Source organism: Melanerpes formicivorus, unplaced genomic scaffold (genome assembly GCF_026170545.1).
Source record: "Melanerpes formicivorus ecotype bairdi unplaced genomic scaffold, bMelFor1.0.p_v2 SCAF_29, whole genome shotgun sequence".
Taxonomy (NCBI): Eukaryota; Metazoa; Chordata; class Aves; order Piciformes; family Picidae; genus Melanerpes; species Melanerpes formicivorus.
In genome coordinates, this window is record NW_027142381.1 from 6,077,571 (window position 1) to 6,094,080 (window position 16,510).

The following is a 16,510-nucleotide window of genomic DNA, read 5'->3' on the forward strand; positions in this document are numbered from 1 at the left end:
CTTGGCAGCTCAGCTCACACTAAGCTGTCTGCATCTTCAGCAGGCTTCAGTCTGCCATTTACAAGTGGTGGTTAGCTTGCTGTCCTTTAAGGCATCTGGCAATCAATATTTGGCAAGGCAACAGCTTGTATTCCACACCAGAGAGGATCAAAGTATAAACAGACAGAGTCAGTATTTCTGGTAACTGGCAGCAGGCATCCCTAAAGCCCTCAGCCAGGGTGGGAACAAGTTCAGTGTAAAGTTTTTGTCCCAAGTGATGTTATTCACAAGGTTCATACCCTTGTCTTCTATAAAGGCAGTAGTGCTGGACCATAAAAACAATATCAAAGATGATGGAGAAGACACCCAGGCCAAATTTGGTTGGATCTCCAAAGATTAACTTCCACTGATCTGTCAAACACAAAATTAGAGAGGTAAGACTAACTCAAGGACAGCCTTGTCTCAAGGCTGCAAGGTTATGCCACCCAATAGAGAAGTTAGTGGTTATTAACTGTTCCTGAGGGTTTTTTTTCAGGATGCCTCCTTCATTTTCTGTCTTGAAGGGAAGTGACCAGATCCTTTATTCTGGGCAGAAGAGCAGCTCCCCCTGCTCTGGCACAAGCATTGTCCCGCAGTAACCTGCCGATTTACATCTGCTTTGTAACAGGATTGTCCCACCCCACTAAGAAAGGGCCAGCCACCTCAGTTCCAGCCTTACCATTGTTGTATGACTGTAAAAACATCTGGAGAAGGCTGAAGGTTCCACCAGTGAAGTCCAGTAACACATTTCCGATGCTCCATCCCTCAGTACTCTTCCGGCGGAAGTTCAGGTATGCCTGAGTGCAACAAGGAGCTGCTCAGCAGCACTTCTGAGACTGCCACTGCAGAGTGTGCTGGCTTGTCACTGAAAGGCTTAAATCTCACTGCTAGTCTAGTGCAGTCAGACTTCCCAGAGCCTACACTCCAAGCTCAGGGGGACAGGGAGGTGGTATCAAAGCAGCAAAGTTCAGATTTACCTGTGGAAAATACTTGATCAGTGTGACTGCTAACTTGATGTAAGAGAAGCAGAACAGGAACTGCAGCCACGTCATCTCCTCAGCTGCAGCAAGAAACAGTGTTGTGAAGGTGAAGATCCATGCAAGTGCCAGCAGTCCCACAACCACCTTGGATACTTTCTGTCCTGCTCTCTGCAACAGAAATGCAGACACACAGAGACCTTGGTCATATATCTCCAGATGTACTGGAAGAGATAGAATAGGCTCAGGACTATACAAGGTTAGGGTCCCAACCTCCTGTTGGACCAGTTAGACTCATGGCCCAAGGGAATTTTAAGACTGAGTGCTGCAGCAACCAGCTGAAGGTTTGCAAGAGCTGATGAGCAATATTCAGCATCAATCATGTGGAGCACTTATCCATGAGCAAGTAGGAAACAATACCGGGGCAGTGTTCACAAGGATTCATGATGCCTACTATCGGTGCCACATCTGCAACAGCCTCCTGAGATCAGTCTGATTTGAAGAGTTCATATAGATCCAAAAGGCTGCTAATACCACTGTGCTAAAAGATTCATGGTTGCCTTCTCATTCTTCACTAGAAAAGAGTGTTGCACCTAGCAGTGGCTACAAATGGGTGTTACAGTTTAACATCACCAAAGGAAGCACCAAGAGGGAACGTTTCAGAATCTGAGAGCTCAGGTGAAAAGCTTTTACAATGGGAATTAGAAGAACCACCTCCCCAATGCCCAGTCTCACCTGGCAAGGGTGAGAATGTCAGAGAGCCTTTGCAGCTGGTTTTGGAGAAAGGAAGTTGAAAAAAAGCTGAAAGGTTGAATTGCAGGGAACCCCTGAGGACCTGTCCTACCTTGAAGAATTAGTGCTTCAAGTAGTGAGGAAGCAGCCAAGCACATACCAGCTCTGTAGTGTGCAGAGCTGTAGTCTATATGCTGGCTGGAGATTTGTTTGGGAACTTTATGAACCTGGCTGTTTACCTTAATTATTTTGAGTCCCTAAGCAGTTTCCTTAGAAGCTCAAATATCCAGGAGGCTGGAGTGGCCAAGCTTGCTGGAGTTGCTACTAGCTTTGGAAAGACAAAGGCAGTCTGACTTCTTGAGAGGCCAATGGCAGTGCAATGAAGTCCTCCCGGAGCCCAAGAGCAGTGGATGGTGAGTGGTGATGTGTCCGGCAGGGGGAGCTGGGCCAGAGTCAGGCCAGCACGGAGGCTTACCTCATAGATACAGCACTGAATGATGACAAGGAGAGTGAGAGCCACTGCGTGGAGACTGAAGAAAACATCATTGATAGCCACAGGGTTCACCCCACTGGGGTAGCTGACTAAGAATTCCTCCTAAATGCAAGAGAGACCAAAACTCAGCCAAATGCCTTAACTCCCTTCTGTAGAACACCCCCTCCAGAAATTGTTGAGAGAATTACACTTACCTTAATCAAGGGAATCCAGAAGAGTCCAACATTAAACACGCTGTATGCTATGAAGCCAGTAAGGTTTAATGCTAGAAAGTCAAAGCTTAGTCCAACTACACTAGAGAAGGGGAAAAAAAAATAAGGATGAGAAATGCAGGGGCCACATGACCCTGGAATGCTGATTTACAGGCAATTTTTGATGTAAGCCAAAGCTGCAGGGATTGTGACAACATGCTGCTGTGAGTTTATCAGGAAGCAAAAGCCATTACCCCTCACAGGCCATATGGTGATACTCACAACAGCTCTTACTCTGTCCCTCCACCCTTCCAAGAACTCAGCTAGTCTGATAAACACCATTCCAGCCCAAACCCAAAGAAGCAGGAGTGCATCTTTGCCAAGACAAATGCTTTAGTTTTCAGATGTAATATTTCCACTTGCAGTCACTTCTTTTAGTTGTTCTACCCAACAGGCATAAAAGCTGACTGGGGCTGCATTTATTCAGACCCTGCCTTTGCCTTGCTTTTTTCTCCCTGTCTTTTCAGGCATCATTCACAATAACCAAGCTGGATGTCACTGAAGCTAGGAATGTGACTTGCAGAAGTGCTCAAGTGATTTGCAAACACTGCTTAAGTGCCTTTACCTTTTTCGGCGCCAGTTCTCGAAGAGCTGAGGGTAAAAGGAGACAGACCAGGCCAGGAAATAGATCCAACCAATCACCTCATCAGCATATCTCACTATGGTGCTGTGAATCACCTGAAACTGGATCCTAGGTCTGATGGTAAATACAAACAGAATTGGTTCATTTGTCTGCTCACACTTTTTTCCCCAGCAGATTTTGCCTTGTTCTGCTTTGAGAGAGTAAATAGAGCTCAGGCATGGAGATAAGGCAGTAAAGATCTGAAGCTGATTTTCAGCAGGAGCCACTCCCATTTTCTTTAGTGTCTTTGTTATGTTTAGGCAATCATAGAATCAATAAGGCTGGAAAAGACCTCAGAGATCATCAAACCCAACCTATCACCCAACAACTCCTGACTAAACCATGGCTTCAAGTGCCACGTCCAATCCCCTTTTGAACACCTAATCTCCCACTCCTACCCTCCACTCTCCTTCTTGTCTCACTTGTTCCATTCTTTTACCACAGAACTCTTCCAAAAGGTCATCCTGTGTCAAGGGCTTCCACTCTCTTGGCACAAGGTCTGTTGTGCAAGAGCAGGGTTTCACTTTTCACACTACCCAGCAGAGCCTCATGACCATGCCTGTCCTGGGGAGCATCTCACATGCTTACCTCTGCCTTTGCTTTGGGTCTCAAAAGCAGAAGCAAAATGAGGAAGTAAAACAGGAGTATCCTGTTGGGCAACAAGCAAACACAAGCCAGCTTTTTCCATCTTGCTAGCCTGTTTTCCTGCTAGGGAGGGCTGGCATCTGTGAAAAGAGGGTTTGTCTAACCAGAAAGCAAACCACCTGTTTCTCCTGGTAGTGACATGGGCTCACAGCTGCATCAGAACAAGTTCTGTGCAGGCAGAGCAGTATTCCCCTGGATATTTGTAACTCCACCAAAAGGGGAAAAAAAAGCTGACATGTAGTTTTGGTGCTTTTGGGAGGGGCTAATAAGACCAGACTAAGGAACCATGAGAACTCACAGTCATCTAGTAATGAAATCTAAGACACTGAGGTTATCATTCTGCTTCCACACCCTGTATTTATCTGAATACCTTAGGGACTGCTGCAGGGTCACCACATCTTCTCAACTACATACTACCCATGTCCCATTAACCATGTAAATATAAGGAGCAAATAGTAACCCCAAAGTTCAGGAAGCTCTAGGATAGCAAGAGGAAATAAAAGCCAGTTTCTCACCCAGTTAAGTTGGAATTAGTGGTGTAAAGATAAACTGTTACTTGTCCCACATCATCTGCTTTCACTTTGAAGTCTGCTTTAGTGTGACCTGCAGGCAACTCTACCTGCAAGGCAGAGTGGAGAAGAGAGAGGAGAGTTGCATCACACTAGTGGCAGGCTTTTGCAGCCAGTCAGAAGTCTGTTCTGTCACTTACTTCATCAGGCAGTTCAACAACAGTGCTGTGTTTTGAGGAGTGTGTAGTGTTAAAATGGATCACCAGTGTCTCATTCAGTGGAGCCCTGTGAAGGGAGAAGCAACAAATTATACTGGTGCCAGAGCTCACAAGGGCTTCAGGGCTGCAAGAGAGTTTTGCTGTTTCCCTCTTTATTACAACTCTTACATTTTCATTTGGCTGTTCCCTTTAAGATCCCAAGAGGGAGGGCTGTCTGTGTTTAATACTCCTTTCCTGGGAAGAGGCTGACACAACAAAACCATGGATAAACAATGCCCTGTACTGAACAATGAGACTCAGGTGCATCAGCTCCCATTTTGGAGTAGTTGCATTTCCTTTCAAGAAATGGCAAGTTCTGTTTGGGGATCCTTCTAGGAAATGCAAGTTTCTCTGAAGCATCAATTTTTGAACTGAAGGAACTCTTAGGTTTGCTTATAGAAGACACTTCAGCAAGCTAATATAGGGCAAACAACATAAACCATCTTTTCCTGCTCAGCATCCCATACAAATGGCCTGGAATCTTGTCAGAGGCCAGCTACACAAGGCTGTTTGTGAGAGTGCTGCACTACCTTAGTCCATACTAGTGCTAAGAGATGCAATGGTCTGGAAGTGGCCAGTCACACCAATAACATCTGCTCCACATGAAAAATTAACTGAATCTTAATTAAGTCTTAAGTATACAGCCAAGTCCTACCTGCTTGCTCATGCCCCCTTTGCTCATTCCATAAAGAAGGTAAAGAAGCAATTTACCTCAGAGAGACAGTGACATTTGTTGAACTTCCACTTTCTAATGAAACCACTTCAGGGACAGACAATACAATGACTCCATCTGGGAGGAGAAAAATAAACAACAATACCAAGCAATCAAAAAAAGCTCCACAAACCTCAGTGACCATGAAAAGCTCTGTCAGAATTACTGCTTTGAAAGAGACACTTTGTCCATTGGTGGTGCCTGCAGTGGTGGATTAATAGAGGTAGTACCCACACTGAACAGCAAAGGGAGAACAGCTTATGAAAAGGCAACTAAACAACTTAAAAGGAGAAGTAAATAACTGTCACTTCAATATGCTACAAGGAAGTAGTTTCAATATTTGGAGTGCAAAAAGAGTTCATGTCAAGAGAAGGCTCTAGGATACTTCAAACCCACAATAACTCCTTCTTGATATTATCCTTAGTAACTTAGGAGTCATAAATGCCCAAAATCCAGTTTAAAATTCCTTCCTGGGACACAAACTCAAACCAGGCACCTAGATGTACAAGAGAATTACAAGAACTATCTTAACACTTCAGGAATGACAAGCACCTTACTATAGTGCTCTGAGATACTGCTGCTAAGGCATACACTTCACAACAATCCAGCTACATTGTACCACATCATTCTTTAAGAGAGGCTAAGATTCCTAGTGGCAATACAAGTGATAACAAACCCACAATCTGGGCACATGTCAACAACTCTGATACTTGGAACCTGGTTTATTCATTGTATGTTTAAAGGACACAAGAGGAAGAGCTACATTAAAATAAGACCAGAAATAGATAAACAGGTTGCCCTGGACACTTTTTTTTTTTGTTGTTGTTGTTGCTATGTATTGCATAAAGTTCTTTAAAAGCGATTTCAGTGCAGGAGAGCTCCCTGGACGCACCAGTGATGGTATTTGATCTGCTTCTGCAGAGGTGAGTTTGGCACACGAGGCGAGTGCTCCATCGCACCAGTGCCTCAGCACGGCACTGTGTTGTATGAGCACACCGACTCAAACGCAGTGTGTGAAAGAAGAGCTGATGGGAACCACGGCACAGGTCTAGGCACGGAGGAGTGCCAGAGATGCTGCAGAGCAGCCCTCTTCCACCTCTGACCGGTCTGACCCTGGCCCCTGCCTAGGTGAGCCCCGCGGGCCCACGCTGGGATAACCAACACTCACCGCCAGGCCCCAGCAGCACAAGCGAGAGGTACAGCAGAGCGGGGAGCAGGTATTTCATCCTCACGATGGAAAAGCTGCAGAAAAAGCGAGAACGCTTTGATCAGGACCGACACGTTTTGAGGGGCACCAGCCCGTCTCAGCTGACACACAAGTCCCTCCCCAGCACCGCGGCCCCCAGAGCAGCCCAGGACCCTCAGCACCGCCGAGAGAGCACCAACCTTTCAGTCCCTCTGCGTACACAGGCTCCCCGGGGACATCTTTACTTTGTAGTTTACCCCACTCCTTCCACACAGAACTCCCGCCCCCCGAGGGAATCCCCCTGCCCGGGAGGGACTACAGCTCTCAGCAGCCACCGCGCCTCCTCCAGCCCCCCGCCTCTGGCAGCGCGGCGCTGTGCACGCCGGGACTTGTAGTCCGCGGCGCGCTCCCCTCAGGAGGCGATGAGGCGAAGCCAGCCTGCGCTTTAGGCTGTGCTAACGCTGAGGAGGCAGCGCTGAGGAAGCGGCACCTACCTCCTTCCAGCGCCGCAGCTCCGGCCCGCACACCCCCGGCGCTTCCCTTTTCAGCTCCTCACGTGAGGCAGCCGCCTGTGAACTCCCCGCCCAGCGCCCATCGTGCATGTAGAGCCGGGGCGGCTGCCCTCCGGCGCCATCTTGGGTGTGGCGGAGCGGGCTGTGGGCGCTGGGCTGGGGCCGGGAGTCCGTGAGGGGCAGAGCTGGGGGAGGGCTCCCGGGCTGTGGTTGTTGAAGTTTCTTCTAAAGCTGTGCAGGTCACCCGGGAGGGCGGGGGAAGGATCGGTTTGCCACGCTTAAGATGGAGGGGTGGCTGGCGGGCATCGCTGAGGGGAGATAGCTTCAGCCAAAGAGCAAAGTCCAGGCTGCTCTGCCAGTCTCTGCCCAGTCCCTTCGCGCTCTTGGGGTGGGAGCCCACACTGCTTGTGCCCTTGGCCCTTTGGTTCAGAGGGAGCAGTGTGGGGCTCAGCATAGCGGGTGTCGGTCCTGCCCCCACCTGGAGACACCTGTGGGTGGTGGTGAAGGTGCAAGCCATCGCCTCTCCTGGTGGCCATGGCGGGCAGCGAGGCCGCGGGCAGGCCTGCTCCTGCCTGCGTGCTGGGCATAGACCTGGGCACCACGTCGGTTAAGGCTGCCCTGGTGGTAGGGGCAGAGCGAGGGCAGGTGGTGGCAGAGAGCTGCTCCCGGGAGACGCAGGCACACACCAGTAGCCTGGAAGCTGGAGCGCAGGTAAGGGGTGGCAGATAGCACTGCTGGCAGTTTCAGGGGGCCGGCCTTGCCTTGGCAGGGCATTATGCAGGTGCTACGTCATGCAGGTTTCAGTGGCTTTCCTGGGTTGATTTTTGTGCCTAGAACGATGGAGGTAGTTGTAGCATGTGCCTGGATGTCTGTAAGAGGAATTTAAATGCTCTCTGTTTGCTCTTCAAGAAAGTCAAGTGAAGCTGCTTGTTTTAGGAGAGCCCCAGGTTTTACAATCCAAAACTATTCTCCCATGAACCATCACCTTGTCTTTGATGCTTCCCATCAGGAAACAGCAGCCATCTGCCAACTGGAAGGGTATTTTTCACTGTAGTGTGATATGGAATCATATCTGGAAATTCCCTGAAGAAATAACCAGGAATGTGTACTTCTGTTAAAGATCTTTACCTTCATTATGTTGGTCAGCCTAAGAAAAGTTAAATCAGAACTGTAAAAAACTTCTCCAGCCTGGTGTTGCAATGAGTCCAGGGGCTAATCTCTGAGCAAAGACTGCAAACAGCCCAGCCCTCCTCTACAGGCAGTTGTGTTTGTTCATCCAAAGTGTGTATGCACAGAATAGTTTACATCTGTGTGTAAAACTATTTGAAGGTTGTAAGCAAAATATTCATCCTGGTCTGTCACAAAGTAATCTGAGTCTTCAAAAGTGTGAAAGCTGGAATACAGCCTCTCATGTGGCACACTTTGGTTGGTTTGCCAGGTAGGTCGGTTTGCTGGGTAGTTCTAGGAACAGAGTATCCAAATTGAGGTATCAGCATCACCAAAACCACCTGTGAGGAGATGTGGAGAAGCTTTAGGAAGATGTAGGGCAGGCTGTATGCCATGCAGAGCACAGATGGTCCTCTCTGTGGGGAAAAAGAGCAATGTGTAAGTTGAACTGATGAAAGCATGTAGTGAGTATACTCCAAAAGGTATAGTTGAGTATGGTAATTTAGGAAATTAAGAATTCTCTGGCCCTCAGTGTAAGAGGCTGTTAGCTTGTTATCAACTTGTTAGTATTAGATTTTAGTGTTTGTGGAGGTTTTTTGCATTCTATTTTTCTTCTGCAGTTTCTGTAGTGAATGCTGTTGTAATTCATGGTGTTAAGCTCAGTGAAGTCTGTGCTTCTCTTCTGACTAGAGTAGCCTTGTCCTTGTTTGATAAATACACTGAGTGAATCCTAATGGTTTTGTGCTCAGAATAATGCTTTATGATTGCAGGGAATGGAGCAGAATGTCCAGAGGATAATAGAAGCACTGAATGAATGCCTTGCTGCTCTACCTCAGCAGCAGCTTCAGAAAGTCAGTCACATTGGCATTTCAGGACAAATGCATGGGATTGTGTTTTGGAAGAGAGATAAAGGTAACATTAATTCATAGGCATTCCTGCTCAGAGTATTATGATGCTGAAAATGAAATTTTAGTACTGGAATGCTTTGTAGAAAACTAATGCATGCTCCTTTTGGTCTTCCTTAAACCAGAATTAGCCAAACATGTTCTTCTGTGAGAAATTTGCTTCAATGACTGGAATTGCAGCTACTAACTATAGTTGACAGTGGTGGTGTGGGTTTTTTTCCACACAGATTAGTTAAAGGATGTAGTGTTATGAGATCCCAGCAGAGTCAGCACAATGATTAATGTGAAGGAGGAATAACATGTTAGTGGCTTGGTCTTTTTTTGCTCATCATATGCTATCAGCTGCCAGCTGAAAGAACTTCTGCCAGCTGAAAGAACTTCTGCATCATTGTGAATGAGTTAGGGGGAGGGGAATGTTGTTCACCTCATAAAACACTGAATTAACTGTTGCCTTTCTAATACCAGTACCTTCTACTGATTCTACAGTAGTAGTGTTGACAATGCTGCCTGTGTCTTGAAAGATTAGCAGTGCTTGATCTTCATGTTAGAATGTGCATAGCTGTAGCTGTCCAACAACATCACTGTGCCTTTTTGAAGTGCTGTTTGAATGTACAGGAGAAAAAGTGAAGTTCAGTAAATGTTTCCAGGGCTTTTTTTTCTACATAAGGAAATCTCAAGGCAAATCAGCAAATCAGACTCTCATGTTCCATTCATCTTGCTGCTTGTGTTTCTGTTAGCAGGAGAAAGGATTGTGGTTACAATTCTGAATACTCAGCTTGGAGAAAAAAGAACTAGGGCCCTAGAAACAAAATCAACCAAAGTGAGGCTTGAGTGCACAATTACTCAAATCATCTTTGTAACAGAGAGGATGCCTGAAAAATTCAGGCCTTGGATTGCCCTATCCCTGTGTGATAGGGATGGATGAACTTCTTGGCTAACATCCTATAAACCTGCTGGAGTCCAAGGCTTTCAGAACGTGGTTCCTTGTCTTCTTTCTCTTTCCTTTATGTTCTGCACATCTGACCAATTGTACAAGCCTCCTAGTAATAGGAGTCACACAGATGGAGCCAAGATTTATTGTAAAACACAGAACACATTTCCCAAAACTGCTCATCACTGCCTGTCAGAGGTTGTCAGGTTCTTAACTGCTTTAAGAGGTACTATGCTATTAATTACTGGCTTTAATTTTACATTAAATAAGACTAAAATGGTAATAAAGAGAGAAATCCAAAGGCTGATGGACTGAAGGAGCTGTTGCTTGCTTTTCATCTGTCCCAAGGGCTTCACAACAATGCCTCATGGGTTGATGACAGACATGGGTTCTTATGTCATGTTGGTTAATATTTTATTTTCTAAAGCCACACACCACTTGTTGTTGTTTTTCAGATCTATCAAGCAGAAGGGAGTGTTTGCTTGCTTTGTTTTGAGCAGACTAAGTGAATCTGTGCACTTTGGGGCACAAATTACATTTTTAATAGCGTCCTTTAAGGTTAGATTTATGGTTAATAATGTCTCTTAGAATCCATTTAAAACTAGAAAAGTAAACCAATTGGAAATTCAGTTCAAACAGACTTGATAGAACAGCAAATTAGAGGAACAAGAAAATGGATGTGTTTGCTTTGAATGTCTCACATGGTACTTCCCAGAGTTGACAGCTGCCTTTTACTATGTGAGTGCAACTTTAAATCCCTGTACCCAGCCCAAGAAAGGCTCTTTCAGCTGTGTTTGTGCAAGTCAGTGAAGTGACTGAGTCTCTTTGACCTCTATGATAAATGGCACAGCACAGCTTGAAACTTTGCTCCTAGTCCCAGCCAAAATCCAAAAGGTTGCCTCAGTTACAGAGCCAAGTGGAGACACTGTGGCCTGCCCTGTTCCCATACTGTGACCAGAGAGCAGTAGTTGGCAGAGGCCAAAGCTGTGCCAGCAAAGTGTGCTAGCAAACATCCCAGGCAGTGCTAGAGCTCAGCCTCTGCTCAGTCTGCTGCTCTTAGCAGGCTGCCTATTCAGGACTGCTGGTGAGCACGTCAGGGCAGTGCACTGGAGCAATAGCAGATGTTGCTGATAAGGCTGTGAGCAGCTCTGAGAAGTTGCCATACTTTAGCTGAGGCCTTCACGTGGAGGAATGTGAAGGTTTCATCAAAGGTGCAGTGTTTTCTGTTCAAAAGGAACATACTGGTAAAGCTGAATGAACCCTTGTTCTACCTTGGGTGAAGTTTTGGTGTGTAGCATGGGGCAGTGATCCTCTTTAGTACTTTGCAGTCCATTGTTAACACCTATTGATCCAGGTTTCCTGTTGCTTTGGCTCAAAGGGAGATGAAACCACATGTTCTCCATCATTGGTTGTGTTTGTTACTAACACAACATTCTCTAGGTCATGATGTGGCAGATCCCAGTTAAGGTTTATCTGTGGAGCTGTCAGGTCTGTTCATTACCCCCCCAGCAGACCTGCTTTTTTTTGAGGGGGGGGTTGTCATATAATTTGTTTCATTAATATCTCCAGGTGCAAGTTGCTTGTTCCTGTAGGCACAAGGAGTGCTTATAGAGAAGGCAGTCCTTGGATACCATTCTCTGTTGTAGCAAAGGTTGACTGGCATAATGACATCATCTAGGGCAAGAAACTATGAGTAATGAATCTGAGTGCAATCACTGCTGCCTCTGCTTCCAATACATTTGACAAATGATCAAGAGTGTCCAGAAAGGATGACCGCCAGGCAGACTGTGCTGCAGGGAGGCTCCAGACTTCTCAGAGACTCTGTGTTTCAGGTTGCAAGTGGACAGAGGGTGGTACAGGCCCTGCCTTTGAGCCAGAGGAGGTCAGTCATCTGGTTACTTGGCAAGACGGCCGCTGCAGTCCCACCTTCCTCTCTTCTCTTCCTCTACCACAATCACATATCAGCTTGGCTAGAGGATTTGGATGTGCCACAGTCTACTGGTATTTAAAGAACAGGTACACTGTTTTGCAAAGGGCCTTCTGTATCAGGCTGTTTTTTTACTGGAAGTTTCTTCCCTTGAATTTGTGTGACAGTGGTATTCCTGTAGCATGCTGATGCCAATACAGGCTGAGGGGCTGCATTTCTCTGTGACTGTGATATTAATCACTAGTCAAAGAATATTTTAAATTGCAGTATTCAATACAAACTCTGCAGCTAAGCACACAAGAGTCTCTGACCTCATAAGAACACTACAGATCTCTTTAATAAAACTTAAAAGTACCACAGAGCAGCTCTAGTCCATCCTGCCGCTCAGAGGAGCTCTGCTAATGCAGTTTGAAGGCTGTAATTTTTGCCCTGTGCAGATCTTGAAGAGTACAAACATGCCTAAAACAGTAACAGAGTTGCTTTGTCAGGTTGCTGCCAGATGCTAAACCAAACAGTCTCTGAATTAATTTCAGTTCTTTGCTTCATTAGACACTGAGATCCTTATGAGGTGTTAGGAGTGGTCTGCTTTGTTGTGGCATGTTTGCAGAGGGTATAATTTTTCACTTATGACTTGGCATCAGCAAGATTTGTTCTTCAGTTTTGTCTGCAGTCTGCTATGCTTCTCAAGGAGCCAAGGTCTTCCTCTGCAGTGAGCTCAGGTTCATTAAATGGGGAAAGACAAAACAGATCTTGATTTCTTTCCATGTGTGTCCAGCAAATATATTACATGGAGCATAGTATGATCGTGCTTTAGAGTTGTGTAACTCATGACTCCAGCTGCTTTGTTTGGTTCCTGTTTTGTTTCCCCATTTGGTCCATTTCCACTCATGTAGTTCCTGGATCCTAGAGAAACTGAAGATATTTACCTGATTAATTTTCCCCCCGCCAAGTGCTCTGGAATCAACAAAGTGGCATTTTTTTGTGCAAACAATTAATGCCTTCCTGGTGGCCTGCTTTGGGACCTAGACAACTCATTACCTAAAGCCACTGTCTCTACATCTTCCTTCAGGAGATAAATGGTGCTGCTGTGCTAACAGCTTGGAAGACAAATTCCATTTCAAAAACCAAACCAACAAAATGCAGGCTGATCACTGAGATGGCTGCTTCATTTTTAGATGGGGGGGAGTGCATGTCCAAAGTTCTCTGTAGCAGCAGCAGAAGTAATCTTGCTCCCAGTGCTTTGTTTAAAATGTTTTGTTTAAAAGGCCAGAGTTTCTGAAGTCTTATGATGCTGCTGGCACTATCCAAGACTACGTGGTTGCCATGTTGTGTGACCTGAAGAAGCCACTCATGTCCATCCAGAATGCTGCCAGCTGGGGATATTTTAATTCCAGAAGCAAGAGCTGGAATATTGACATGTGAGTGCTGAGGTCATTCAGTGGGTTTTGTGCATTGCTTGTGTCAGGCAATGGGAACACCTCTTTGGGCCCTGACTATGGATGTGTTAAAGATAGAAAGTGATTGAATGTTACTCCTAACCAATTGTGGGGTGGCTTGTGCTGAAGAGCTGCTCTGGTTTGTAAGGTGTTACCTGTTTCAATTCTATAAAATCTGGCAAGTTATTTTTAGAACTCCCTAAGACAGCAGAGCTGAAAGACTCAGCAGTGAGGCCTTGTGTATCAGACTCTTCTCTCCCTTTCTGTGGTGGGTTGGTGGGATGGGATGAACAAGTGCATGCTGCAGCCAAGGTGTTGCCTCTGAGATGGTAAAAGACAGTTTTCCTCTCTAGTCTTTCAGCTGAGCCCTTTCATAAGTACTAAGACTTACTTTGGATAATACCCTAGAGTTCCTAGGCTACAGGGAGCCTTCTAGGGCATCTGGTTTCTTTATTTACTTTTTTCTTTTAATGATTTACTCTTCCAGGGCTGAGTGCTAAGGCCTTACATATTTCAGGGCTTAGGTTAGGCCAGGACTGCAAGATGAAAAGAACAGCTCATGAAGGTATGAAAGTGACAAAAACTTGCATTTAGCCTCCTGAACTTTTCACTAATCTGGTAGTGTTGCTGTAGCAGTGTGGTGCATCTTGCAGTTGATTGTATTAGGAGTGATTTGGTTTTGAACCACTAACTGCATGACAGCTTAATGTTCTTTCAGACTCAGTAGTTGCATTCTGCTGCTGGGTTTGTGTTTGTCCCTTTACCCTGGAACTCCTTGTCCATATGCCATCAGTAGGTTAAACTTGCTGAAGCATGTACTGCTGTCTTACCACAGGTATCTTCAAAGCACAACATTTACCAGCTACTAGGAAGAAATTTGGCTCTATCCCAGCCACAACCAGGACAATCAGATTGCATATAAAGAAAAGCCATTTATTCTTCTAGACTATTCTAGTTCTCCATCCCACTGGAATGTTGCCCCTGTCCAAGACAAAGCTTTCTAAGTAGGTGAAAGCATCCATAAATCCAGCAGCCGCAAATGTGTGGCCAGGTTCATCTGTGACTTCAGAGAGGACTTTGTAGCATGCTGCACATTCCCCTCCTGCAATAATATTGTTCTGATTGCAGACTGAAGAAATCCGGCTTCCCTCTTCACCTGCTTCCAGAGGTGGGAGACCCTGGCAGTGCTGCAGGCAGGACAATCTGTGCATGGCATGGAGTACCCAAAGGAGCAAAAGTAGGGATTGCTCTGGGAGATTTCCAGTGCTCTGTTTATTCCTGTCTGACTGAGAGGACTGATGCAGGTATCACCATTTTGGTATCTTACTTGGTTTTCTCATTGTCCACTTTAAGGGTAGCCTTGTGAGACACTGTGGTGGTTTTTGTCTGTTTGTTGTTTTTTTCCCCTTTTATGTTCTAGTTCTTAATATCAGTACCTCTGCTCAGCTGACTGTCTCAATGCCTGTGGGTTTCCAGCCTCCAGAGACACCAGATCCTTCCTCAGCTCTTGCTTATTTTCCCTTCTTCGATGGTGACTACTTGGCAGTGGCAGCATCACTGAATGGAGGCAATGTGCTAGCAACATTTGTGGGCATGATAGCACAGTGGACAGAAGAGCTAGGTAAGCAATTTCAAGGCCAATTTAAGCTGAGGTTGATCAGCAAGGCAGAGGGAAGCTAAGGCAAAGGAACAAGTCTAGAGCTGTTTTGTCATGTATAAGGAACGAGGATGTAACTCTTGGGTCACACTTCCTAGGACTCTGGAATTTCCCACTGAAGCTTATGAACATGCTGGGACAATCATGCTTGGATTCCACATTCACTTTGCCTCTGGGGTTTGGGTTTTCTTTTGCTTCAAGAACACAAAAGAATTACTTTTTGTAGGTTGTTTTTGAAAAGAAGAGGTCAGCAAGTTTGAGCATAGCCTCTAATTGTGCATGACTGGAGTCCAGAAGAGTCCCTTGCTTAGTTCAGTTGCCTTTTGCTGCATATTTTGCAGCACTGAAATGGATTTTAAGAGTCAAACTCAAGTGGCATCTTCTTAGTGCTTTAAGCATGGTCTTTACAGTTTTGTTTTGGCCTTTTTAAATAATCTATTGGGTTTTGCAATACAGAAGTAAGCTCTGAAATTGTTCTTCCAGTGAATACTTGAAGTGAACTTGGCATCCCTGTGCAATCCAGCCACTGAAGTTGCAGTCTGCTGTTACTACCTTTGTGTAACTTAGCACAGTGCAGGAGGAGTAGCAGCTGTGTTACCAGGGAAGGCAGATTCTGCAGTAAGAATAAGAGCTTTAGTTTCTCAGATTCTACACACAGCCTGATGGGAGAGCTGTGGTTCATAGTCCTGGAAAAAAGATTACCTTTGGAACATGGCAAAAGATACCCAATATTGTGGTGAACAGGTGGATCAGGCTCCATTTTAAGTCTCCACATGTAAGGTACACCAGAGCCCTTGAGGCCAGCAACATGATATTTCCCATCTGCAGGACTTCAGGTGGAGGAGTCTGCCATCTACACAAAGATAATCACAGCAGCCTTGGCCCAAAACGACAGCAAGCTCTCAGTCCACCCAACCATCTTTGGAGAGAGACACATTCCTGAGCAGCTGGCATCAGTGACCAACATTGCTGCTTCTGACCTCTCCCTGGGTCATGTCACCAGAGCTCTGTGCCGTGGCGTCATTGAAAACCTCCGTTCCATGCTACCTGTGCAGTGCCTGCTGGAGACGGGCGTGAAGAGAATCCTGGGCAGTGGCAGTGCCCTTGCCAGGAACGAGGTGCTGAGGCAAGAAGTGGAGAGGATTTTTCCATTCCCTGTGGTTTATGGGAAGGATGTTGATGCTGCTGTGGGGGCTGCCCTGGTGATGTTCCACAGGAAATAAAGTCCTTGTTTGAAATGGCCTGAGAGGCAAGCTTCTTGGATGTCTCCTCGCTGTACAGCGTTTCCATTCACACAGACTCAGAGAATCACAGAATGTTGGGGGTTGGAAGGGACCTCAAAAGGTCAGCTAGTGCAACTTCACTGCCAGAGCAGGATCACCTGAGGCAGGTCCCACAGGAATGCATCCAGGCAGGTTTTGAATGTCTCCAGAGGAGACTCCACAACCTGTAGTATATAGTTACCTGGGTCCTCCTTGCCCTTCTTGAAGATGAGTGACATTTGCTTTCCTCCAGTCCTCAGGCAGCTCTTCTGTTCCCCACATCTTACCAAAGATCATGGAGAGGGGTCTGG

The 16,510-nt window shown here is 46.0% G+C and overlaps 2 protein-coding genes across 3 annotated transcripts; one reads left to right on the forward strand and one right to left on the reverse strand.

Annotated features, from left to right (window-relative positions):
* Positions 1-108: 108 nt before the first annotated feature.
* CTNS (cystinosin, lysosomal cystine transporter) lies at positions 109-6,986 on the reverse strand. Of its 2 annotated transcripts, none has more exons than XM_068154723.1 (11): positions 6,897-6,986; positions 6,385-6,458; positions 5,216-5,294; positions 4,448-4,532; positions 4,254-4,357; positions 3,037-3,168; positions 2,415-2,514; positions 2,203-2,322; positions 996-1,166; positions 698-815; positions 109-390 (listed from the first exon to the last, which is right to left on the reverse strand). In XM_068154723.1, the coding sequence occupies exons 2-11, from the start codon at positions 6,440-6,442 to the stop codon at positions 260-262; spliced, it is 1,098 nt and encodes a 365-aa protein (XP_068010824.1). In that variant the 5' UTR covers positions 6,443-6,458; positions 6,897-6,986; the 3' UTR covers positions 109-259. The 2 variants fall into 2 exon arrangements, with proteins under 2 accessions (XP_068010824.1, XP_068010823.1); XM_068154722.1 differs by lacking the exon at positions 6,897-6,986 and adding an exon at positions 6,603-6,686.
* Positions 6,836-16,257, forward strand: SHPK (sedoheptulokinase). The gene is made up of 7 exons (XM_068154718.1): positions 6,836-7,625; positions 8,852-8,993; positions 11,750-11,933; positions 13,110-13,262; positions 14,409-14,584; positions 14,701-14,901; positions 15,766-16,257. Exons 1-7 carry the CDS (start codon positions 7,449-7,451, stop codon positions 16,158-16,160), a joined length of 1,428 nt encoding a protein of 475 aa, XP_068010819.1. The 5' UTR covers positions 6,836-7,448; the 3' UTR covers positions 16,161-16,257.
* The last annotated feature ends 253 nt before the right edge of the window (positions 16,258-16,510 follow it).

Coding starts and splice junctions, on each gene's coding strand:
- CTNS (XM_068154723.1), bottom strand. CDS start 6,442: ATGAAATACCTGCTCCCCGCTCTGCTGTACCTCTCGCTTGTGCTGCTG. Junction 5,295..6,384: donor TGTGCTGCTGGGGCCTGGCG/GTGAGTGTTGGT, acceptor TTCTCCTCCCAG/ATGGAGTCATTGTATTGTCT. Junction 816..995: donor TGATCAAGTATTTTCCACAG/GTAAATCTGAAC, acceptor TGTTGCACTCAG/GCATACCTGAACTTCCGCCG.
- SHPK (XM_068154718.1), top strand. CDS start 7,449: ATGGCGGGCAGCGAGGCCGCGGGCAGGCCTGCTCCTGCCTGCGTGCTG. Junction 11,934..13,109: donor TACTGGTATTTAAAGAACAG/GTACACTGTTTT, acceptor TTTGTTTAAAAG/GCCAGAGTTTCTGAAGTCTT. Junction 14,585..14,700: donor GACTGAGAGGACTGATGCAG/GTATCACCATTT, acceptor TTTATGTTCTAG/TTCTTAATATCAGTACCTCT.